Source organism: Dicentrarchus labrax, unplaced genomic scaffold (assembly GCF_905237075.1).
Source record: "Dicentrarchus labrax unplaced genomic scaffold, dlabrax2021, whole genome shotgun sequence".
NCBI classification, from domain to species: Eukaryota; Metazoa; Chordata; class Actinopteri; family Moronidae; genus Dicentrarchus; species Dicentrarchus labrax.
The window spans coordinates 29,416,085-29,440,495 of NW_026136707.1; the positions used below are offsets into that span (position 1 = coordinate 29,416,085).

Genomic DNA, 24,411 nt, shown 5'->3' on the forward strand with positions numbered 1-24,411 from the left:
AAACATAGATACTTGGTGCAGTGTACTGATAGTGTTTGACAAGAAGTAGTACTGCAGTATCTCACCATATCAATGTTGTATCACAGAGACTCTTTGTAGTGAAGGGAAATAATAAAAAGAGTGCACAAGTTCCTCAGTGTAGATTGTCCTCTGTAATTAAAATAAGAAACAGCAGGTGGAGCCAGACACACAGACAGACATCAGTGAATCAGTCATCACTGCTGTTATCATTGAACCAGGTCAGTGAACGCACCTCGGCCTCTGAGCGAGGACCAGTCAAACACAACAGAAACAGCAGCAGCAGCACAACACAGAGCATGCTGGGAAACTACTATTCTTTAATGTCACTGGCCACTTGGTCAAAGTGACAGATACATAATATTGATCATTATTACTGTAATAAAAATGATGTGCAGTCATACAGTAGTCGTAGTAAAGGTAGTAGCAGTAGAAGAGCATGTTATCAGAATCACAGCTGATCTATAAGACAACATTTTATTATCACATTCTGCTTTGTGACTAAATGAACACACAGACTGTTGCCTTCAGGGACCACTGAGATATTTAAGTATAAAATCAGCACAAAGTCACCGACCTGCTGCTCTTTACCCTCACAAGAGTCTCAGTTTCCCCCCACAGTTAGCCACAGCTTCACTTCCACTCATAAAGGCAGTTCTTCCACCTCACAGCGGCTCACACTTTAAATTGAAACAGACTTTTTTAATCCAATGAGCTCCCTCGGTGCTTCATGTAAATGTGGACCCACACAGAGTGCTTTACTTTTTACTCAGCTAGTAACTGAAGCTACAGGAGGCTGTGTTTAAAATAGTTTGATGCTTGATTTACTAAATCAATCTGACGTTGTCATTGATGCTTAATACTTCAGTACTGGACAAAGGTGGAGTAACTTTACCTGTGATGCTGCAGTAAATCAATCACAGTTACAGGAACCCTGATCACCACTCTTTTAGATGCATTTCTTTGTTTCAAATTGAGGATCAAATACAAACCTCTTGAGCACAGCAGCTGTTTATCTCTTTATTGATTATGATCATGTTGATTCCATTTGTGTAACACCTCACATTTCCTCATTTGTACATAGACAACAACTACAAATGTCCTCTAGCAAATTGTAATGTTAAAATAATGTAATAAATGTAATTACAGATTTCTTTAGAAATGTACAAAGTGATAAGAACAAACTATCTACAATAAAGGAAGGTCTGCTGCTTTAAATTTAAGGATCTATGCAGTGAAAGAGAAACAACAACATACAAATACATCAACACAAATATAATATATATATATATATATATATATTTAGAGAGCAGAGAAATGTCAGATCAGCTAAACAAAAGCCATCATGAGCAGTGATAACCTCTACACTGAAAAAAATGTGGAGTGATATTTTCTTGGAAAAACCTAGGAAAGTTTTTGCACTTAGAAATTGTAAGTAAATTCTACAAGGGCAATCTTCAAGTAAACTTTACTCGCAGATATAAGTCTCTTTTACTAGCAAACCTCAGGTAATTTACTGATGTTTATTAATATGGTTATTGAATTTTACTCTCTCACTCTTTGTACGTTTTACTTCAACTCTGACTGCTTCAAACTGAACAATCTCACCTAAAACCAATGGCTTTTCAAGGTCATTTTTAAATACTTTGTCTAACTTTTATTTATGGACTATATTTAAGTAACATTTACACAACATTTTACATCATTTTTCTGCAGTTTAAATTGCCTAAATTTGTTCTTAATGTTTTTGTTTATTGAAACAATGACTTTAAAAAAAAAATGTTTAATTTAACAACCCATTTATTTTTCTTAAGTGAAAAAATATTTTTTTTAATAAAACATTTTCCAGCAAGTTTGCATGGCAAAAACAACAACAAGGTATAGTTCACCCTAAGATGATTTTTTTGTTATTATTTACTCACCCCTTTGTCAATAGAAGGATTGGTGAAGTTTTGTTAACATCCGTGTTCTTCTGCGAGTTTGAGAGACCTTTTTTCCACTCAACTGCAGTGAGCGGTATCTTAGCATCAAAAGTCCAAAAATACATCAATAATCAATAAAATGTCTCCATACTGCTTGTCTGAGGTAATCCAAGTGTCCTGTAGCTCACACATGCCAAGACGTTTGTACAAAACATAACAAACTTGTGTTTTCAGCTGTGTTTGCTCTGCTGCTCTTCCAATGCGTGCTCCTTCCAACGCCGCACACAAACTTACACACTACTAACTTCCAGCTAGCCCATCCGTGTTCACGCAGCACCACAGTGGAAGCAAAGCAGAGCAAACAAAGCCAAAACACAATTTTGTTCTGTTTTTCAAAACATCTAGGAATGTGTAAGCTGCAGGACACTTGGATTACTTCAGATGAGCAATATGGAGACATTTTTTGGATGTTTGAAGCCAAGTTGCCGTTCAATGCAGTTTTGTGAGAAACAAACATCTCGGCAAACTCCCAGAAGAGCATGATGAGTCCTTCTATCGGCATCGGGGGAGTAGACGATGACAGAAATTTCATCTTAGGGTGGCTAAAATGGGTTTGAGGTAGCTTGTTAAAGGCACAAGGACAAGTTCAGGAACTGTTTGCATAGAGCATACGTAGCCTATCGTTTGGAGAGGCTTTTTAACCTTAAACTCTGGAAAACATTTGACATGCTGGTGCATCTTAAAAGACATGCTTACTATTCCTTTTTATCTTAAAGAACAGTGTTTTGCTCTGAGGTTCTAAACGTCTGTTTCTGTATCATGAGTAATATCCTACAAAAAGCAGAGCATCTTGACACTAAAAAGTGCGATATTTGGCCCCTCGCTCTTTTCATGCCCACACTCACATCCGTGACCCATTAAAAATGGCCCCACGAGCCACCAGTTGAGAACCTCTGGTTTAACTTGAAAATGCTGATCTAACTTCTTTTCTTTTGTCCCCAAAACGTAGCCACTCCACATGGCCACATACAGTATTTAATACAGTGCAACAAGTTCAAATAAAAATGACATCATTAAAACGAGAGAAAAATAAGAAAATAGACAAATAGCCACATTAACAACTGTGCCGTATACATGTGCACTCAGACTCAAGTTTGTTTCGCAGAGACAGGATTTTCGGGGACAGCTTAAGGACATCAAGCTCTAGAAGAAGCTTTTGAAAAACTTCCAAAGTGTACTTTGTTTTTGGGGGGTAACTCAAATTCATGGCATAAATGATGCTCATGAGCAGGAGACAGGCCTTTGTAACACTTCCATAGTTGTCAAGTACCTCAGTCCCTTCAATAACAATGGACACATCAGTGTCGGATGCACCTTCATCTTCTTCACTTGTGTGGAAGACACAGATCCTCAGGACTTGCTCAGCCTGGTCCTCTTGAACTTCCTCTCTGCTGATATCCTGTAAAATATATGTGAATCCATGTTCAGGTGCATAGTACATATTCTGCTTCATTTTCATTTGGAATAGTATGTATATTCTGTGATGATGGTAAACCTCTTACAACTTATGAATTGCAAAGCACTACACAATTTTGTTTTTACCTGAATAGCCAGATGGCTTTTCTTGTGACACAGCTTGCTGTAGTTGCTGTTTGAGATGGCACTGTGTCAACTGTACAAAGTTGTTGCTTTGGGCTTAAGGACAAAAACACAAAGACAAAATAATACATTAAAACTACAGAATACTACAAGAAATACTACATTAAAACTAGAGGATCATGTAACCAAAATGAACTGTACCACTGTCAAACCAATGTATTTTGGATAATATTTGAAAATATGGCTCTGATCTAAAACATTACACCCATTTCCACATGTGTTAAATCTTAAATGAAGAAAATCCTGCATTTTTGCCGCTGTGATTCTGTTCCTCTCCTCCAAGAGCATTGCTGGTCTAGATTCACGTTGTTGAGAGAGAGCTGTGTCATATGCATCAAGAATAATGCAGAATCCAAATTGAAACAGTGTAAACGGAATCAGAATAGAGAACAATGAGGCTTCATATCAAATTATGAGCAAAATATAGACGAGGGGATTAGAAAGAAAGGGATCCAAACAAGGTGATGGTCCTTATGAAGCATGTGGAAGAAAATGATCACAGGAAATGTTTTTGGATAGATCATTTGAATTTTTCCAATTTCCACAAATGAATCTGAATTTCAGATACTTAAGGCTCATCAGTAGCTCTATAACAACTCAAAAAGATGGAAAGTGCATCATTTCTACAAGTGGTGGTTCTTTTAGTTGAAATAAGACACATAAAGTATTTTCATATATGGAATAAAAATATACAGCCACAGTAAGAAACAAATCTGAAATGCCAATAAATGAAATCATATTTATCCTGATAAACTGAGTGACATTTTGTGGGAATGAACATCTCTCCTGACCTCTGTTTGCTCTGTCTCAGTAAGATTTTAGATTTGTGGCAAACTACGAGTACACTGCAAATGAACAAAAACCATAGCTTCCTCTTTAGCTTAAATAATGATTAGCAGCAGGGTTTTGGTGAGGTCTGGTAGAGGCTCTCCAAACCGACGCTGCGGATATTTGAAACGTTTTCTCTCCTCCCTTCCCCTCCTATGTGTAGCGGTTGTGTACTCTGTCGTTGCCTTGAGTTCATTATGCGAAGGAAACTCATCATTTTGGCAAACCCGCCATTTATCCACAGCATCTAGCGAACTATTAATTATACAGTCAGTCCCGGATTCAAAACACTATTACAAACACTATTAAAACTTACTTGGTATTTCTAAGTTCATGGGCAATGACTATGAAACCTTTGAATATTATGTGAAAATACACAATAAAACTTACTCTTCCCACACAGTTTATTTATTACATGAAAGACATATATAGTTTTACTTGAATAATTCCAGTTCTCACTGATACTTACAATTAGAAAATAACAATTGTGACAGTTAACCTAATAAATATTACTACACCAAAAAATGTATGGCTGAACAGACACAGGAAGGAGCGCCACCTAAACACACTCAAACATTTACAGGACAACTAATGAGAAGATGTCAAAGTACCGCCCACAATGTTTGATTGACAGCTGATCTCTGTGCAGTGAAGAAACGCCACAACAATCAGCTCTCAGCAACAAACATGAAGACAAAATCAGTTTAAGGATTCAAACTCAGAGTTTAACACAAAGTCCCTGAAACGACTTCTGTCTATTTCAGTTTATAGAACTCAGCAGTGGATTCATAATCAAGATAAAGTCCAGCATAGAGAGGCTGAGTGAATGTGGTCTGGACTCTGTGGAGGAGAGTCATGGTTTCAGAGACGCTGTAGAAGGACAGAATACCTGCACTGTGATCCAGATACACTCCAACTCTGGAGGACTGAGGACCTGAGACAGGAGTTGAGACATTGTTGTACCAAAAGTTATATCTGTTATTGTTACAATATAATGACCAAGATTTGTTATTGCGTCCAAATACACATTCATTCGACCTCCCTGCTCTGCTGATATTCTTGTATGCGACTGCTACACCAACTCCTCCCCCTCTCCACTCCACCTCCCAGTAACAACGTCCAGTCAGACTCTCTCTACTCAGGACCTGATAATATCCAGTGAATCTGTCTGGGTGACTAGAATAAGACTGTTGTTGACTCATTAATGTTACTTTTCTGTTCCCCTCAGATAATAACAGCTCTGTGTGTGCTGTGTTTGGATCCAGTGTGAGTTCACGTGAATATTGTAAGAATCCAGCTCTGGTCTTGGGCTCTGGTTGTGACAGTAAAACATCCACTTCAGTCACTGTCAGTGAGACGTTTGTCCATTTGTCCCTCAGAACGTCCTGTAGTTTATCTCTGAGCTCTGACACAGCCGCTGTCACATCCTCAAAGTACCTCAGAGGACGGATATTGATGCTGGATGTAGATTCACTGAGTGCTGACAGTGAGGGGTAGTTGTGTAGAAACTGGGTGTGGTCCTCTGTGTGTGACAGCTTCTTCATCTCAGCGTCTTTCCTCTTCAGCTCAGTGATCTCCTGCTCCAGCTTCTCCTGAAGCTCTTTGACTCGACTCACTTCAGTTTCCTGCTGGGATCTGACCTGCTGCTTCACATCAGAGCTTCTTTTCTCCATGAGACGGATCAGCTGAGTGAAGATCTTCTCACTGTCCTCCACTGCTTTATCAGCAGAGCGATTGATAGCCTCCACCTCCCGTTGAAGCTCCTTCACATCTTTCTCTCTGTCCTGGATTCTCTGCTGGATGTTTTGTCGACTCACCTCGAGCTCTCTCTGCCTCTCAGTCCTTTCTGCTGCAGCTGAGACTGTGTCGTGGCCTTTATGTTCCTCCACAGGGCAGAGATAACAGATACACTGCTGATCAGTACGGCAGAACATCTTCATCACCTCATCATGACGAGAGCAGATGTTCTCCTGGAGCTTCTTGGAGGGGTCCACCAGCTTGTGTTTCTTAAACTGAGCCACATCATAATGAAGCTGGAGGTGTGTCTCACAGTAAGAAACCAGACAGAACAGACAGGACTTGAGGGCTTTCAGTTTTCTCCCAGTGCAGACATCACAGGCCACATCTTCAGGTCCAGCATAGCAGAGATCAGCAGGAGCAGCTTGGAGTCCAGTCTTCTTCAGTTCCTCCACTAAAGCTGCTAACATGGTGCTTTTTACCAGGACAGGCCTCGGTGTGAAGGTCTGCCTACACTGAGGGCAGCTGTGGATTTTCTTCTCATCCTCTCCATCCCAGTAGCTTTTAATACAGTTCATGCAGTAGCTGTGTCCACAGGGAGTAGTCACCGGATCCTTCAGTAGATCCAGACAGATGGAACAAGAGAAGGTTTCTCGGTCCAGCTGAACTCCTTTCTGCGCCATTTCACCTCTCAGTGACAACGACTGTCTGAGTTTCACTTCCTTATAAATGAGGCCGGGTTGAGCTCTGATCTCAACAACATGTGTCTCTGCAGTGAATGGGGCCTGTCAGCTCTTGCTCATGTTGGTTACACCCATCTACAAACTGTAGATCTGAAGGGGAGGGAACAAGGAAATACATGAACAGAGTGTAGCTCGCTGTGTTTGAATCAGGAAGAAGAGGGAGGGGTTATCGAGGGTTTAAAGTTCTGTTTTATTGTCATTATACAACACAGGATTGCACAATAACATGCAGTTGTAGTCCTCTCCACTCACACACTGAAAATGTCAAATTCAAATGGATAAAAACTGACTGGAAAGGAGTAAAAGATTCACTGTGTCTAACTTCTCTTCCTGTACAAAGAGGAAAAACAGCTCAAGATGGCAACATGAAGAAAAACATCCAAAAGTTACTCACTGATTATTAAATCATAAAACAACTATCAAAATGTTACAGGCCTCAAGCATGAGTTACCCGTAAGCAGGTATAGTATCCTGTTTTGTGCAGGAAAAGCAGAGACAGGAGACGTTACTTGTGATCGCTCAGCAGGCTGTTCTCTGTTTTTATTTAACAGAATCTTTCTTTTTCACTTCATTTAAACCAACTTAGTGTTTTGTTCACAACAATCTTCATTTTGCAATTTACATGACATCAAGCTTTAAGGTTCATATACTAACCCACTGGACTGACATTTTACAAATGTACAAAATGACTGCTGAATGAAACAGAAATCAAATTCAAACTCCTAATTTGTACCATTGTTCACCAACAGTGACTGCTATTTAGGTCCAACACCACATTTACAGTAGCATTAATACTTTTAAGCCCAAGCTGTTCACATTTTTACTAAATTCTTAAACACAAAGTATACATAACAATAACAGGCCATCATTACAAAAATACCTTTGCCCTTTTTAACTTTACCAAAATATTTGATCTATATATTATTATTATTATTATTATTATTATTATTATATTATCCTGGTAACATGACTTAGATGAACGACTTAACAACTTTACACAACTTGTGCAGGGGCGGATCTACCGGGGTGGCATAGGGTGGCAAGTGCCACCCTAAAAGAAAGCCTTGCCACCCCTGCTGCCACCCCAGTTGGCAGCAACGAATTAAAAGAAAAGTTACGGCATTTGACATTTACGAGCGTGAATCTCCAATGTCCGACTGCACTGAATGCAGCACGAGATAACGTCAGAGCGGCCGGCAAGACACTGATTGGTTGGAAACACTGAGTGGCGCGAAGCGAGGGAGCCAGGAGTCGCGAGGACAGGAGAGACGGGAGGAAAGAGGTAAAAACTTATTAACTATCGATCAATAAATTGAATTATAATGAAAGCACAGTGCGAGCATACACTGTAACACATTGACTGTAGAATTTACAGTAAATAGCTGGCAGAAAAAGTTGCCAGTAAAGTAAAATTGCTGTTAATTACTGTAAAAGGATTACAGTATATTACAGGATCACTTTTACAGGTTTTTGTTGAATATAAATTACAGCAATTTGTTGTTGTTGTTGTTGTTTATTTCTTGGAAAAATCTAGTTTACAACATTATCTTGTATTCTATTCAAATTACAGAGGTTACCTGGCAACTAAAGTTGCCAGTAAATAGCTGTTAATACTTCACAATACAATATGTTGTTGTAGAATGTTTTTACTGTTCATTTTTCTTTTTCACATTAGCAGCTTTGCAAAATATGCATATTGAATGAGACCAGGCTTGCTGTTACTCCAAAATTCATCAACATTAGATTTTCTTCACCTGTTAAATAAAACCAGAGTCAGAGCTGCAACAAAACATCTTTTATTAAAACTCAATAGTTTTACAACATGCCTTCAGAACTCAATTCGAATCCCAGTGGCGGCTGGTGAAAAATATTGTCGGTGGGGCTGTGCCATACTTTTTTGTTTCTGTAACCATCGCAATACAATTTAACATAAACTGCAGGACACCAGTGCTCAGTGAAATAGTCAGTAGGGCTGGCTATCATTTAAAAATGTTCGATACCAGTACCGATACCAGTACCCTTAACACGATACTGATACCAACTGAGTACTTCATTCGATAAATTTTTTTACTTTGTAAATGTCACCACTCCACGAATACATTTTGAAAGTGCTCAAATATTTATTTAATAGCTGTACAAACATGTACAACGAAGAATTATATATATATATATTACATATTACCTACTACCTGAAGTTATCGACGGTTGCTCTGTGTTAGGGTGGCCATTTCCTTCACATCAAAAAGGAGGACACTTTGCATACACGGGGACACACAAGCAGATATTTGTTTGGTATGATCCGGTTTTAAATTTTAATGTTTTCCCACCAGATTACATAAAGGTGCATACACATACCACATAGCTAATAATAAATATACAAGATACAGCTCATGACAACGTGCCCTTCCAGTTCAGATTACATAGGTCTAATAAACATCATACAGAAACTGTTCTTAATGTTTTTATCTGGATAGATAAAGGGTAAAACAAATACAGCACCTTCTGTTTCTGTATGAGCATTTTCAGAATTTCAGTCCAACAACCGACATTAGCTCACATTATGTTCTGTTACTGAGAGCTTGATTGACAGCCTGGTGGTAACCTAGCAACTGAGGTGATCAGCAATCAACACATGGCTCATTTGAATATTTAAATTATCCATATGTTGATAGGTCACAAGAAATCTCAGAATGCTGACCAGCCAACTCCACCCCAGACTAAGCTGCAAGCTTTACCGCCATACAAAGCGAAACCATAGAAACAGTCATTGATCTCTTGATCTGGGTACAAAAGAACCGATTGCAGGTATCGACAGGCGCAGTTTGGATACTACTGGATACTATGTTGTGTCGGTCGATACCTTACCATTATTACAGAGAAACATAAACATCACCTTCTCTGACAGGTGCTTCATATCCCTCACTCCGGTAACTGTCCATGCTGGATCTGTCCCCGTCCTTTTAAAAAGCATGAGTGCACCCAGCTAGCCAAGCCTTCCCGGTGTACCGGCTACGGGAGAAGCGCCGCCATATACTGCTTCCCTTTCTCTCTAGCCTGCTGTCTGATTGAGAGCTCAGGTTGATCTGGGCCCAGCTCTTTCACCCCAACTTTCTCCGACAAAGTTCTCCTCTTAAACGGATCTTGGAGGAGAGATTCCACCGAGTTAGGGTTGGGTCTTGGTCTTGGAGGACTAAAGTTCGCGCTCGCCATTGTCGTCTAGTAAAAATGGCGCCGCTAGAGCCCAGTCCTTATTTTATCAGAGGCGAGCTTGGGGCGATAAAATAATCTCCCTCCTTGGATTCGATTTAAGGACGCTGATTGGCTGAATTTAATGTCATACATTCATATCTTAAATTAGCAATTGGCTTAACTGCTACATAGACCCGCCTCCTGGGGCGCTTTCTCTATCGGCCAGAGCTGATGAGGCTTCAGACAGGCAGAGGATATTTTACACATATTACTGGCTGCATTCCATATTTCAAACACACAACTATTGACATACTGATATTTTTATCATTATTATTATTATTTTTAATTTTTTTATTTATTTTAATTTTTATTTATTTTTTATTTTTGTGGCTCAAGGGGGGCGGCGCCCTCTATTGGCCCGCCGCCACTGGGAAACGGTCTGATGAAGGCCAAGGGAGGAGTCGTGGGGACCAAGCTGAGGCCATTCTTGGACAAACTGAGTCAGGTGTGTTTGGTAAAAATTGTGCTTTTTCTCTGCTCTGTCTCCCTTTTTTTACCACACGCACTCTTCCCAATATGAATGCACACACAGCACAAATCCTCTCACTCAAGGATAACTCCATTTCTTAACATCATCTGCCTTATACAAAACAACTACATACATTGATGATGTACACCTTCATAGAGGGAACATCAGCCAACACCCAGTAGATACATGTTACCTTGTGCTTCTCACATATGTCAGAATCATCAGAGTAAAGTAGAATTCAAAGTGTGAATTTGCACTGTTGTAAGGTTTTAACTGAATATTTAAAAAAGCACCTTCTTCTTGTCATGTGATATGGCCTTTTATTGTTCTTTATGTATCTTGGGGAGAAAACTAAAGAAATGCAGTGTATACTGTAATTACAATGATATTTTTATTTCATTTTTTTCCAAACGTTTTCAACAGAGCAAGAGCATATCAATGGGAATATGTTTCTCATTAATGCCATGTTATATTTTTGGCTGCTGCTTCACTTTGAATGCATGTTACACAGTTGAATTGTACATTTCAACTTTAATGTTAATGTTAGTGATTCATTGGTGTTAATAACAAAATAAAACATTTCATTATATATTGTATTTCAGTTGCTGCTTTGTGGTAAAAGTATATGCATAGAGAAAATGATTACATTGATTTGGTCAAATTCATCAAAACAAAATAACATTTACATAATTGTAGTGAATAATATATCTGCAGACATAGAAGGAATTTAAAATGTCAAACAGAATAAATGTAATAAAATGTACCTATTGACTTCATCACAGTAAATATCACTGATATATAAGATTTACTTTATATTTTTATGACAGCAATGTCTCGTATATGAAAATATATAATTGACTTTACTCAGTTAAACTAAATATAACTTGTAATGTAGAAATAATTAAACAACATTTACTTTATATTTTTACTAAAGTTTAGTTGAGTGGTGAGTAAATTTGACTTGATACTGGCAACTGAGTTGTACTTGATATTTCAGCAGTAATATTTACTTAAACATTGTTACAGAGATTATATTAAGTAAATCTTACCAGTTGTTTTTTTTCAGTGTCCTTTCCCCCTTTTCCTTTGCATGGACAGGGGGGACACACTGGAGATGGCCAAGGCCATCTGGCATCTACTTTTCTCCACCAAAAACCTGAGGTGGACCACACTGCACAGACCCTCCTGACAATGGACAATATTATACAAGTGTCTGATGTGATGAGAGCACTGCGTCCACCATTCACTGAGGAGGAGCATGGAGAGGAGGAAACCAACCAGCTTCCTGATGGAATCTACTTTCTCTTCCTTCCTCCCCTGCAGGTCCAAGGGCTGTATGAGGCAGAGCAGAGGGGGAAAGAGAGGGCAAGGACATGAAGAAAGGATGCTCCTTGGTTGTACACCGCTCTGCATTCATGGTAAGCTTTTCAGTTTCTATTTCACCTTTCATTTAGAGTTTTATTTGGTGGTGCACTGCCTCATCTCTTGTGTGTGGAGTTTCATCCAAGGAGCTGTGACTGTTCCTTCCTGAGCGTGCAGCACGGGGAAGGTACGCCGGGTCACCTCACTTTCCTCTCTCAACCAATAACACAACATATTCTGACTGTCAATCCCCAACAAACAGCCACCCTCCTCAGAGTCCTCTGAGAGTTTGAACGCACGCACAAACCCTAACCGTCCTGTATCAGCAAACCACAGAGCCACTAACACCCACGTTGTTCTTTTATTTTCTGACAAATGTCTGTCTTTACTCTTCTGTTCTGTACACATTCTTTCTGTCTTTGTCCTGTTGTTCTGTATTTTGTTTCTCGTGTTAAAATAATAAAAGAAAACTCAAGAACATCCTCAGAATTTAGATCAGGCCAATGTTTTTGTCTCACTAGAATCACAGAACTATTTACAGAACAAGGTTTTTTTTAATAAAAGTTGCTATATTTTCTTAAATACAGACACATTTTACACATTTGATACTTATTAAAAAGTAAATTATCTGTTCTCATGTCAGCCGAGCACTCCCTCAGCCCTACTGCACAGCTTTGCACTGAACCGTGCTCCAGCATTCTTTAAACACAGTTGGTTCCTCCTAGACCGGCTCCACTGGAAGAACCACATTGGTCAGCAATGCTGTACTTTTACTGTGTGCTGGTTGAAGTGTGTATAACGCTGACAGCGATCTGCAGCACGCTATCATCAACAGCCAGCTGCCCAAGTCTAATATTTATGCTGTCAAATGCCTCATTTCTGACTTGTTGTCGTCATACATGAGTTATCTTATGAAAGGATGTCAGATGTGTTTTTACAGGTTACACAAAGCAGTTCTGTTGTGTCATATCACACATTTGAGATTCATTGTGGTTGTTATTAAGTTCACAAACCATGGTTACAGTGAGAGATACAAACTATGATGATTCAGTCTATCTAACCTGCTGCCACTCCCCGAGTGTCTCTCTCCCTCTCTCTAACTGTATGTGTGTGTGGTTGCCTGAGTGCAGACAGGTTCCAGCTTCCAGTCCAACCCTCAGCCCCAGGTTCACACCCACCAGCCCAAGCTTCCCCAGGTCTGCACTCCCTCTCCCCCTCTTTTCAAAACAGTTTCCTATTAAGTCCCTGTCTCCTGGAGTGTCTGCATGTGTGTTCACGAGCTCAGTCTCAACACAAACTGGTTAGGGGGTGAAAAGGTGAGAAGGAGGCGTGAGCCGAGAAAAATACAAAGCGTCAAGAGGGTATACTCTGGAGATTCTTTATTTTAGTTTAAAATAAGCTGCTGAATACTGATTTCTGATGACTTTAACTGGTCACAAGATAACACAGTTACAATATTCAACAAGTGAAGTAGAAAGTCTTAATTCATGAGATCAAGATTAGTATTTTTGTGTCCACTATGGTTTGAGATGTGTCACTCTGTTCTCCACTGCAGTATAATAAGAATACCGTACAATAAACTCAAAGGTACATTTAAATGCTGATCCAGGATCAGTGTTATAATAATATTTACCGACATTGGAGAACACTAAAGATGAATTAAAAACAGTATATATATTTGTATTATATTCTACATATATATTGTCTACAGTGTTAATATTCCATTAATATTCTATAGAACATATTCTATTGAATAAATATAGTTTGTTTATTCCTCATTCTGTTCTGTATAGATCTACTGATTCTCACTCTGAAAGATGGAGCAAACAACCCAGTTGTAGTGGGAGCACTGAGGGACTGTGTGGCAAATAGTTAACAGGGTTTACGGGTCAGGAAGGAGGGCCCCCTGGCAGAATTTAGCTCCGGGCCCCAGGGAGGTCAGGACCGGCTCTGCTCACTGGATCCACTGTAGTTTGAAATATGTTGGAACTGTGATTGATGGCCACCTTAACTTCACACAGAGAACTGAATCTATTTTTAAAGAAGCCACACAGAGATTGTATCTGCACTTTTACTGGTTGGACACCGTTTGTCACCATGTATGACACAATGAACTTTTACTATAAATCTTTTATTGTCATAAAAACATGTTCTGAACTAAAAGTGGAGACAAAGTGAGTTGAGGTGCTTTAACCTCCATTACATCCCTGGTTAGCAGGATGAAGGCGCCCTCTTGTGTATCTTCCTTTGTCAGTGTGCTCACAGGAGTCACAGCCTGATGCTGCATTCAGGTCACGTGGGAAAAGATTGTAGAGGAGAGATTACAATTATTATTCAACTCTTATGTTGAAAATACTATTTGGGGATTTGAGGCTACTGGTTCAAATATCTCTGCTAAATGGCCTCGTCCTGCATTAGAAAAGTAGTCTACGCAGTTAAAACACCCAAAGAGCTGATAGAACAGTGGCATCAGGGAGAAGAAAACACTGAATTTGTTAAACAAAAGTCTATTAATTGACAGTTAAAATCAATAAAATACTAAATACAGACAGAGGATTGTATAAAAAGTTCATAAAAGTATCAGGAAAACTCATCTCTTAAATTAAGGAAATAATTTGCTCCAAATGATGTGCAGTCATACAGTAGTCGTAGTAAAGGTAGTAGCAGTAGAAGAGCATGTTATCAGAATCACAGCTGATCTATAAGACAACATTTTATTATCACATTCTGCTTTGTGACTAAATGAACACAGAGACTGTTGCCTTCAGGGACCACTGAGATATTTAAGTATAAAATCAGCACAAAGTCACCGACCTGCTGCTCTTTACCCTCACAAGAGTCTCAGTTTCCCCCCCACAGTTAGCCACAGCTTCACTTCCACTCATAAAGGCAGTTCTTCCACCTCACAGCGGCTCACACTTTAAATTGAAACAGACTTTTTAATCCAATGAGCTCCCTCGGTGCTTCATGTAAATGTGGACCCACACAGAGTGCTTTACTTTTTACTCAGCTAGTAACTGAAGCTACAGGAGGCTGTGTTTAAAATAGTTTGATGCTTGATTTACTAAATCAATCTGACGTTGTCATTGATGCTTAATACTTCAGTACTGGACAAAGGTGGAGTAACTTTACCTGTGATGCTGCAGTAAATCAATCACAGTTACAGGAACCCTGATCACCACTCTTTTAGATGCATTTCTTTGTTTCAAATTGAGGATCAAATACAAACCTCTTGAGCACAGCAGCTGTTTATCTCTTTATTGATTATGATCATGTTGATTCCATTTGTGTAACACCTCACATTTCCTCATTTGTACATAGACAACAACTACAAATGTCCTCTAGCAAATTGTAATGTTAAAATAATGTAATAAATGTAATTACAGATTTCTTTAGAAATGTACAAAGTGATAAGAACAAACTATCTACAATAAAGGAAGGTCTGCTGCTTTAAATTTAAGGATCTATGCAGTGAAAGAGAAACAACAACATACAAATACATCAACACAAATATAATATATATATATATATATATATATTTAGAGAGCAGAGAAATGTCAGATCAGCTAAACAAAAGCCATCATGAGCAGTGATAACCTCTACACTGAAAAAAATGTGGAGTGATATTTTCTTGGAAAAACCTAGGAAAGTTTTTGCACTTAGAAATTGTAAGTAAATTCTACAAGGGCAATCTTCAAGTAAACTTTACTCGCAGATATAAGTCTCTTTTACTAGCAAACCTCAGGTAATTTACTGATGGTTATTAATATGGTTATTGAATTTTACTCTCTCATTCTTTGTACGTTTTACTTCAACTCTGACTGCTTCAAACTGAACAATCTCACCTAAAACCAATGGCTTTTCAAGGTCATTTTTAAATACTTTGTCTAACTTTTATTTATGGACTATATTTAAGTAACATTTACACAACATTTTACATCATTTTTCTGCAGTTTAAATTGCCTAAATTTGTTCTTAATGTTTTTGTTTATTGAAACAATGACTTTAAAAAAAAAATGTTTAATTTAACAACCCATTTATTTTTCTTAAGTGAAAAAATATTTTTTTTAATAAAACATTTTCCAGCAAGTTTGCATGGCAAAAACAACAACAAGGTATAGTTCACCCTAAGATGATTTTTTTGTTATTATTTACTCACCCCTTTGTCAATAGAAGGATTGGTGAAGTTTTGTTAACATCCGTGTTCTTCTGCGAGTTTGAGAGACCTTTTTTCCACTCAACTGCAGTGAGCGGTATCTTAGCATCAAAAGTCCAAAAATACATCAATAATCAATAAAATGTCTCCATACTGCTTGTCTGAGGTAATCCAAGTGTCCTGTAGCTCACACATGCCAAGACGTTTGTACAAAACATAACAAACTTGTGTTTTCAGCTGTGTTTGCTCTGCTGCTCTTCCAATGCGTGCTCCTTCCAACGCCGCACACAAACTTACACACTACTAACTTCCAGCTAGCCCATCCGTGTTCACGCAGCACCACAGTGGAAGCAAAGCAGAGCAAACAAAGCCAAAACACAATTTTGTTCTGTTTTTCAAAACATCTAGGAATGTGTAAGCTGCAGGACACTTGGATTACTTCAGATGAGCAATATGGAGACATTTTTTGGATGTTTGAAGCCAAGTTGCCGTTCAATGCAGTTTTGTGAGAAACAAACATCTCGGCAAACTCCCAGAAGAGCATGATGAGTCCTTCTATCGGCATCGGGGTGAGTAGACGATGACAGAAATTTCATCTTAGGGTGGCTAAAATGGGTTTGAGGTAGCTTGTTAAAGGCACAAGGACAAGTTCAGGAACTGTTTGCATAGAGCATACGTAGCCTATCGTTTGGAGAGGCTTTTTAACCTTAAACTCTGGAAAACATTTGACATGCTGGTGCATCTTAAAAGACATGCTTACTATTCCTTTCTATCTTAAAGAACAGTGTTTTGCTCTGAGGTTCTAAACGTCTGTTTCTGTATCATGAGTAATATCCTACAAAAAGCAGAGCATCTTGACACTAAAAAGTGCGATATTTGGCCCCTCGCTCTTTTCATGCCCACACTCACATCCGTGACCCATTAAAAATGGCCCCACGAGCCACCAGTTGAGAACCTCGGGTTTAACTTGAAAATGCTGATCTAACTTCTTTTCTTTTGTCCCCAAAACGTAGCCACTCCACATGGCCACATACAGTATTTAATACAGTGCAACAAGTTCAAATAAAAATGACATCATTAAAACGAGAGAAAAATAAGAAAATAGACAAATAGCCACATTGACAACTGTGCCGTATACATGTGCACTCAGACTCAAGTTTGTTTCGCAGAGACAGGATTTTCGGGGACAGCTTAAGGACATCAAGCTCTAGAAGAAGCTTTTGAAAAACTTCCAAAGTGTACTTTGTTTTTTGGGGGTAACTCAAATTCATGGCATAAATGATGCTCATGAGCAGGAGACAGGCCTTTGTAACACTTCCATAGTTGTCAAGTACCTCAGTCCCTTCAATAACAATGGACACATCAGTGTCGGATGCACCTTCATCTTCTTCACTTGTGTGGAAGACACAGATCCTCAGGACTTGCTCAGCCTGGTCCTCTTGAACTTCCTCTCTGCTGATATCCTGTAAAATATATGTGAATCCATGTTCAGGTGCATAGTACATATTCTGCTTCATTTTCATTTGGAATAGTATGTATATTCTGTGATGATGGTAAACCTCTTACAACTTATGAATTGCAAAGCACTACACAATTTTGTTTTTACCTGAATAGCCAGATGGCTTTTCTTGTGACACAGCTTGCTGTAGTTGCTGTTTGAGATGGCACTGTGTCAACTGTACAAAGTTGTTGCTTTGGGCTTAAGGACAAAAACACAAAGACAAAATAATACATTAAAACTACAGAATACTACAAGAAATACTACATTAAAACTAGAGGATCATGTAACCAAAATGAACTGTACCACTGTCAAACCAATGTATTTTGGATAATATTTGAAAATATGGCTCTGATCTAAAACATTACACCCATTTCCACATGTGTTAAATCTTAAATGAAGAAAATCCTGCATTTTTGCCGCTGTGATTCTGTTCCTCTCCTCCAAGAGCATTGCTGGTCTAGATTCACGTTGTTGAGAGAGAGCTGTGTCATATGCATCAAGAATAATGCAGAATCCAAATTGAAACAGTGTAAACGGAATCAGAATAGAGAACAATGAGGCTTCATATCAAATTATGAGCAAAATATAGACGAGGGGATTAGAAAGAAAGGGATCCAAACAAGGTGATGGTCCTTATGAAGCATGTGGAAGAAAATGATCACAGGAAATGTTTTTGGATAGATCATTTGAATTTTTTCCAATTTCCACAAATGAATCTGAATTTCAGATACTTAAGGCTCATCAGTAGCTCTATAACAACTCAAAAAGATGGAAAGTGCATCATTTCTACAAGTGGTGGTTCTTTTAGTTGAAATAAGACACATAAAGTATTTTCATATATGGAATAAAAATATACAGCCACAGTAAGAAACAAATCTGAAATGCCAATAAATGAAATCATATTTATCCTGATAAACTGAGTGACATTTTGTGGGAATGAACATCTCTCCTGACCTCTGTTTGCTCTGTCTCAGTAAGATTTTAGATTTGTGGCAAACTACGAGTACACTGCAAATGAACAAAAACCATAGCTTCCTCTTTAGCTTAAATAATGATTAGCAGCAGGGTTTTGGTGAGGTCTGGTAGAGGCTCTCCAAACCGACGCTGCGGATATTTGAAACGTTTTCTCTCCTCCCTTCCCCTCCTATGTGTAGCGGTTGTGTACTCTGTCGTTGCCTTGAGTTCATTATGCGAAGGAAACTCATCATTTTGGCAAACCCGCCATTTATCCACAGCATCTAGCGAACTATTAATTATACAGTCAGTCCCGGATTCAAAACACTATTACAAACACTATTAAAACTTACTTGGTATTTCTAAGTTCATGGGCAATGACTATGAAACCTTTGAATATTATGTGAAAATACACAATAAAACTTACTCTTCCCACACAGTTTATTTATTACATGAAAGACATATATAGTTTTACTTGAATAATTCCAGTTCTCACTGATACTTACAATTAGAAAATAACAATTGTGACAGTTAACCTAATAAATATTACTACACCAAAAAATGTATGGCTGAACAGACACAGGAAGGAGCGCCACCTAAACACACTCAAACATTTACAGGACAACTAATGAGAAGATGTCAAAGTACCGCCCACAATGTTTGATTGACAGCTGATCTCTGTGCAGTGAAGAAACGCCACAACAATCAGCTCTCAGCAACAAACATGAAGACAAAATCAGTTTAAGGATTCAAACTCAGAGTTTAACACAAAGTCCCTGAAACGACTTCTGTCTATTTCAGTTTATAGAACTCAGCAGTGGATTCATAATCAAGATAAAGTCCAGCATAGAGAGGCTGAGTGAATGTGGTCTGGACTCTGTGGAGGAGAGTCATGGTTTCAGAGACGCTGTAGAAGGACAGAATACCTGCACTGTGATCCAGATACACTCCAACTCTGGAGGACTGAGGACCTGAGACAGGAGTTGAGACATTGTTGTACCAAAAGTTATATCTGTTATTGTTACAATATAATGACCAAGATTTGTTATTGCGTCCAAATACACATTCATTCGACCTCCCTGCTCTGCTGATATTCTTGTATGCGACTGCTACACCAACTCCTCCCCCCTCTCCACTCCACCTCCCAGTAACAACGTCCAGTCAGACTCTCTCTACTCAGGACCTGATAATATCCAGTGAATCTGTCTGGGTGACTAGAATAAGACTGTTGTTGACTCATTAATGTTACTTTTCTGTTCCCCTCAGATAATAACAGCTCTGTGTGTGCTGTGTTTGGATCCAGTGTGAGTTCACGTGAATATTGTAAGAATCCAGCTCTGGTCTTGGGCTCTGGTTGTGACAGTAAAACATCCACTTCAGTCACTGTCAGTGAGACGTTTGTCCATTTGTCCCTCAGAACGTCCTGTAGTTTATCTCTGAGCTCTGACACAGCCGCTGTCACATCCTCAAAGTACCTCAGAGGACGGATATTGATGCTGGATGTAGATTCACTGAGTGCTGACAGTGAGGGGTAGTTGTGTAGAAACTGGGTGTGGTCCTCTGTGTGTGACAGCTTCTTCATCTCAGCGTCTTTCCTCTTCAGCTCAGTGATCTCCTGCTCCAGCTTCTCCTGAAGCTCTTTGACTCGACTCACTTCAGTTTCCTGCTGGGATCTGACCTGCTGCTTCACATCAGAGCTTCTTTTCTCCATGAGACGGATCAGCTGAGTGAAGATCTTCTCACTGTCCTCCACTGCTTTATCAGCAGAGCGATTGATAGCCTCCACCTCCCGTTGAAGCTCCTTCACATCTTTCTCTCTGTCCTGGATTCTCTGCTGGATGTTTTGTCGACTCACCTCGAGCTCTCTCTGCCTCTCAGTCCTTTCTGCTGCAGCTGAGACTGTGTCGTGGCCTTTATGTTCCTCCACAGGGCAGAGATAACAGATACACTGCTGATCAGTACGGCAGAACATCTTCATCACCTCATCATGACGAGAGCAGATGTTCTCCTGGAGCTTCTTGGAGGGGTCCACCAGCTTGTGTTTCTTAAACTGAGCCACATCATAATGAAGCTGGAGGTGTGTCTCACAGTAAGATGCCAGACAGAACAGACAGGACTTGAGGGCTTTCAGTTTTCTCCCAGTGCAGACATCACAGGCCACATCTTCAGGTCCAGCATAGCAGAGATCAGCAGGAGCAGCTTGGAGTCCAGTCTTCTTCAGTTCCTCCAGTAAAGCTGCTAACATGGTGCTTTTTACCAGGACAGGCCTCGGTGTGAAGGTCTGCCTACACTGAGGGCAGCTGTGGATTTTCTTCTCATCCTCTCCATCCCAGTAGCTTTTAATACAGTTCATGCAGTAGCTGTGTCCACAGGGAGTAGTCACCGGATCCTTCAGTAGATCCAGACAGATGGAACAAGAGAAGGTTTCTCGGTCCAGCTGAACTCCTTTCTGCGCCATTTCACCTCTCAGTGACAACGACTGTCTGAGTTTCACTTCCTTATAAATGAGGCCGGGTTGAGCTCTGATCTCAACAACATGTGTCTCTGCAGTGAATGGGGCCTGTCAGCTCTTGCTCATGTTGGTTACACCCATCTACAAACTGTAGATCTGAAGGGGAGGGAACAAGGAAATACATGAACAGAGTGTAGCTCGCTGTGTTTGAATCAGGAAGAAGAGGGAGGGGTTATCGAGGGTTTAAAGTTCTGTTTTATTGTCATTATACAACACAGGATTGCACAATAACATGCAGTTGTAGTCCTCTCCACTCACACACTGAAAATGTCAAATTCAAATGGATAAAAACTGACTGGAAAGGAGTAAAAGATTCACTGTGTCTAACTTCTCTTCCTGTACAAAGAGGAAAAACAGCTCAAGATGGCAACATGAAGAAAAACATCCAAAAGTTACTCACTGATTATTAAATCATAAAACAACTATCAAAATGTTACAGGCCTCAAGCATGAGTTACCCGTAAGCAGGTATAGTATCCTGTTTTGTGCAGGAAAAGCAGAGACAGGAGACGTTACTTGTGATCGCTCAGCAGGCTGTTCTCTGTTTTTATTTAACAGAATCTTTCTTTTTCACTTCATTTAAACCAACTTAGTGTTTTGTTCACAACAATCTTCATTTTGCAATTTACATGACATCAAGCTTTAAGGTTCATATACTAACCCACTGGACTGACATTTTACAAATGTACAAAATGACTGCTGAATGAAACAGAAATCAAATTCAAACTCCTAATTTGTACCATTGTTCACCAACAGTGACTGCTATTTAGGTCCAACACCACATTTACAGTAGCATTAATACTTTTAAGCCCAAGCTGTTCACATTTTTACTAAATTCTTAAACACAAAGTATACATAACAATAACAGGCCATCATTACAAAAATACCTTTGCCCTTTTTAACTTTACCAAAATATTTGATCTATATATTATTATTATTATTATTATTATTATTATTATTATTATTATTATATTATCCTGGTAACATGACTTAGATGAACGACTTAACAACTTTACACAACTTGTGCAGGGGCGGATCTACCGGGGTGGCATAGGGTGGCAAGTGCCACCCTAAAAGAAAGCCTTGCCACCCCTGCTGCCACCCCAGTTGGCAGCAACGAATTAAAAGAAAAGTTACGGCATTTGACATTTACGAGCGTGAATCTCCAATGTCCGACTGCACTGAATGCAGCACGAGATAACGTCAGAGCGGCCGGCAAGACACTGATTGGTTGGAAACACTGAGTGGCGCGAAGCGAGGGAGCCAGGAGTCGCGAGGACAGGAGAGACGGGAGGAAAGAGGTAAAAACTTATTAACTATCGATCAATAAATTGAATTATAATGAAAGCACAGTGCGAGCATACACTGTAACACATTGACTGTAGAATTTACAGTAAATAGCTGGCAGAAAAAGTTGCCAGTAAAGTAAAATTGCTGTTAATTACTGTAAAAGGATTACAGTATATTACAGGATCACTTTTACAGGTTTTTGTTGAATATAAATTACAGCAATTTGTTGTTGTTGTTGTTGTTTATTTCTTGGAAAAATCTAGTTTACAACATTATCTTGTATTCTATTCAAATTACAGAGGTTACCTGGCAACTAAAGTTGCCAGTAAATAGCTGTTAATACTTCACAATACAATATGTTGTTGTAGAATGTTTTTACTGTTCATTTTTCTTTTCACATTAGCAGCTTTGCAAAATATGCATATTGAATGAGACCAGGCTTGCTGTTACTCCAAAATTCATCAACATTAGATTTTCTTCACCTGTTAAATAAAACCAGAGTCAGAGCTGCAACAAAACATCTTTTATTAAAACTCAATAGTTTTACAACATGCCTTCAGAACTCAATTCGAATCCCAGTGGCGGCTGGTGAAAAATATTGTCGGTGGGGCTGTGCCATACTTTTTTGTTTCTGTAACCATCGCAATACAATTTAACATAAACTGCAGGACACCAGTGCTCAGTGAAATAGTCAGTAGGGCTGGCTATCATTTAAAAATGTTCGATACCAGTACCGATACCAGTACCCTTAACACGATACTGATACCAACTGAGTACTTCATTCGATAAATTTTTTTTACTTTGTAAATGTCACCACTCCACGAATACATTTTGAAAGTGCTCAAATATTTATTTAATAGCTGTACAAACATGTACAACGAAGAATTATATATATATATATTACATATTACCTACTACCTGAAGTTATCGACGGTTGCTCTGTGTTAGGGTGGCCATTTCCTTCACATCAAAAAGGAGGACACTTTGCATACACGGGGACACACAAGCAGATATTTGTTTGGTATGATCCGGTTTTAAATTTTAATGTTTTCCCACCAGATTACATAAAGGTGCATACACATACCACATAGCTAATAATAAATATACAAGATACAGCTCATGACAACGTGCCCTTCCAGTTCAGATTACATAGGTCTAATAAACATCATACAGAAACTGTTCTTAATGTTTTTATCTGGATAGATAAAGGGTAAAACAAATACAGCACCTTCTGTTTCTGTATGAGCATTTTCAGAATTTCAGTCCAACAACCGACATTAGCTCACATTATGTTCTGTTACTGAGAGCTTGATTGACAGCCTGGTGGTAACCTAGCAACTGAGGTGATCAGCAATCAACACATGGCTCATTTGAATATTTAAATTATCCATATGTTGATAGGTCACAAGAAATCTCAGAATGCTGACCAGCCAACTCCACCCCAGACTAAGCTGCAAGCTTTACCGCCATACAAAGCGAAACCATAGAAACAGTCATTGATCTCTTGATCTGGGTACAAAAAGAACCGATTGCAGGTATCGACAGGCGCAGTTTGGATACTACTGGATACTATGTTGTGTCGGTCGATACCTTACCATTATTACAGAGAAACATAAACATCACCTTCTCTGACAGGTGCTTCATATCCCTCACTCCGGTAACTGTCCATGCTGGATCTGTCCCCGTCCTTTTAAAAAGCATGAGTGCACCCAGCTAGCCAAGCCTTCCCGGTGTACCGGCTACGGGAGAAGCCGCCGCCATATACTGCTTCCCTTTCTCTCTAGCCTGCTGTCTGATTGAGAGCTCAGGTTGATCTGGGCCCAGCTCTTTCACCCCAACTTTCTCCGACAAAGTTCTCCTCTTAAACGGATCTTGGAGGAGAGATTCCACCGAGTTAGGGTTGGGTCTTGGTCTTGGAGGACTAAAGTTCGCGCTCGCCATTGTCGTCTAGTAAAAATGGCGCCGCTAGAGCCCAGTCCTTATTTTATCAGAGGCGAGCTTGGGGCGATAAA

General features: G+C 39.3%; 2 protein-coding genes, 1 long non-coding RNA gene and 1 pseudogene across 16 annotated transcripts in view; 1 reads left to right on the forward strand and 3 right to left on the reverse strand.

The window, feature by feature from the left end:
• Positions 1-1,024: 1,024 nt before the first annotated feature.
• The window catches only part of LOC127367612 (tripartite motif-containing protein 16-like), an 86,630-nt gene continuing 63,243 nt past the window's right edge, over positions 1,025-24,411 (reverse strand). For 2 of the 7 annotated variants that reach the window (XM_051407629.1, XM_051407630.1), the window contains exon 4: positions 1,025-3,399. In XM_051407629.1, coding sequence (XP_051263589.1) covers positions 3,362-3,399 — 38 coding nt within the window. In that variant the 3' untranslated portion in view covers positions 1,025-3,361. Of the gene's footprint in view, positions 3,400-3,542; positions 3,636-15,230; positions 17,607-17,749; positions 17,843-24,411 lie in introns of those variants that run through there. The other 5 variants (XM_051407627.1, XM_051407632.1, XM_051407624.1 and 2 more) reach the window with 4 other exon arrangements.
• LOC127367613 (tripartite motif-containing protein 16-like) lies at positions 4,814-6,951 on the reverse strand. The gene has a single exon (XM_051407634.1). It carries the CDS (start codon positions 6,845-6,847, stop codon positions 5,183-5,185), a length of 1,665 nt encoding a protein of 554 aa, XP_051263594.1. The 5' UTR covers positions 6,848-6,951; the 3' UTR covers positions 4,814-5,182.
• LOC127367617 (uncharacterized) overlaps positions 7,884-24,411 on the forward strand; it is an 85,146-nt gene continuing 68,618 nt past the window's right edge. For 2 of the 8 annotated variants that reach the window (XR_007885512.1, XR_007885511.1), the window contains exons 1-2: positions 7,884-8,189; positions 10,493-10,601. This is a non-coding gene — a long non-coding RNA (uncharacterized LOC127367617). Of the gene's footprint in view, positions 8,190-10,492; positions 10,602-22,100; positions 22,411-24,411 lie in introns of those variants that run through there. The other 6 variants (XR_007885515.1, XR_007885514.1, XR_007885517.1 and 3 more) reach the window with 6 other exon arrangements.
• LOC127367614 (tripartite motif-containing protein 16-like) lies at positions 19,022-21,164 on the reverse strand (annotated as a pseudogene).

Excerpts from the sequence above, each read along its gene's own strand:
- LOC127367613 (XM_051407634.1), bottom strand. The coding sequence starts at position 6,847 with ATGGCGCAGAAAGGAGTTCAGCTGGACCGAGAAACCTTCTCTTGTTCC.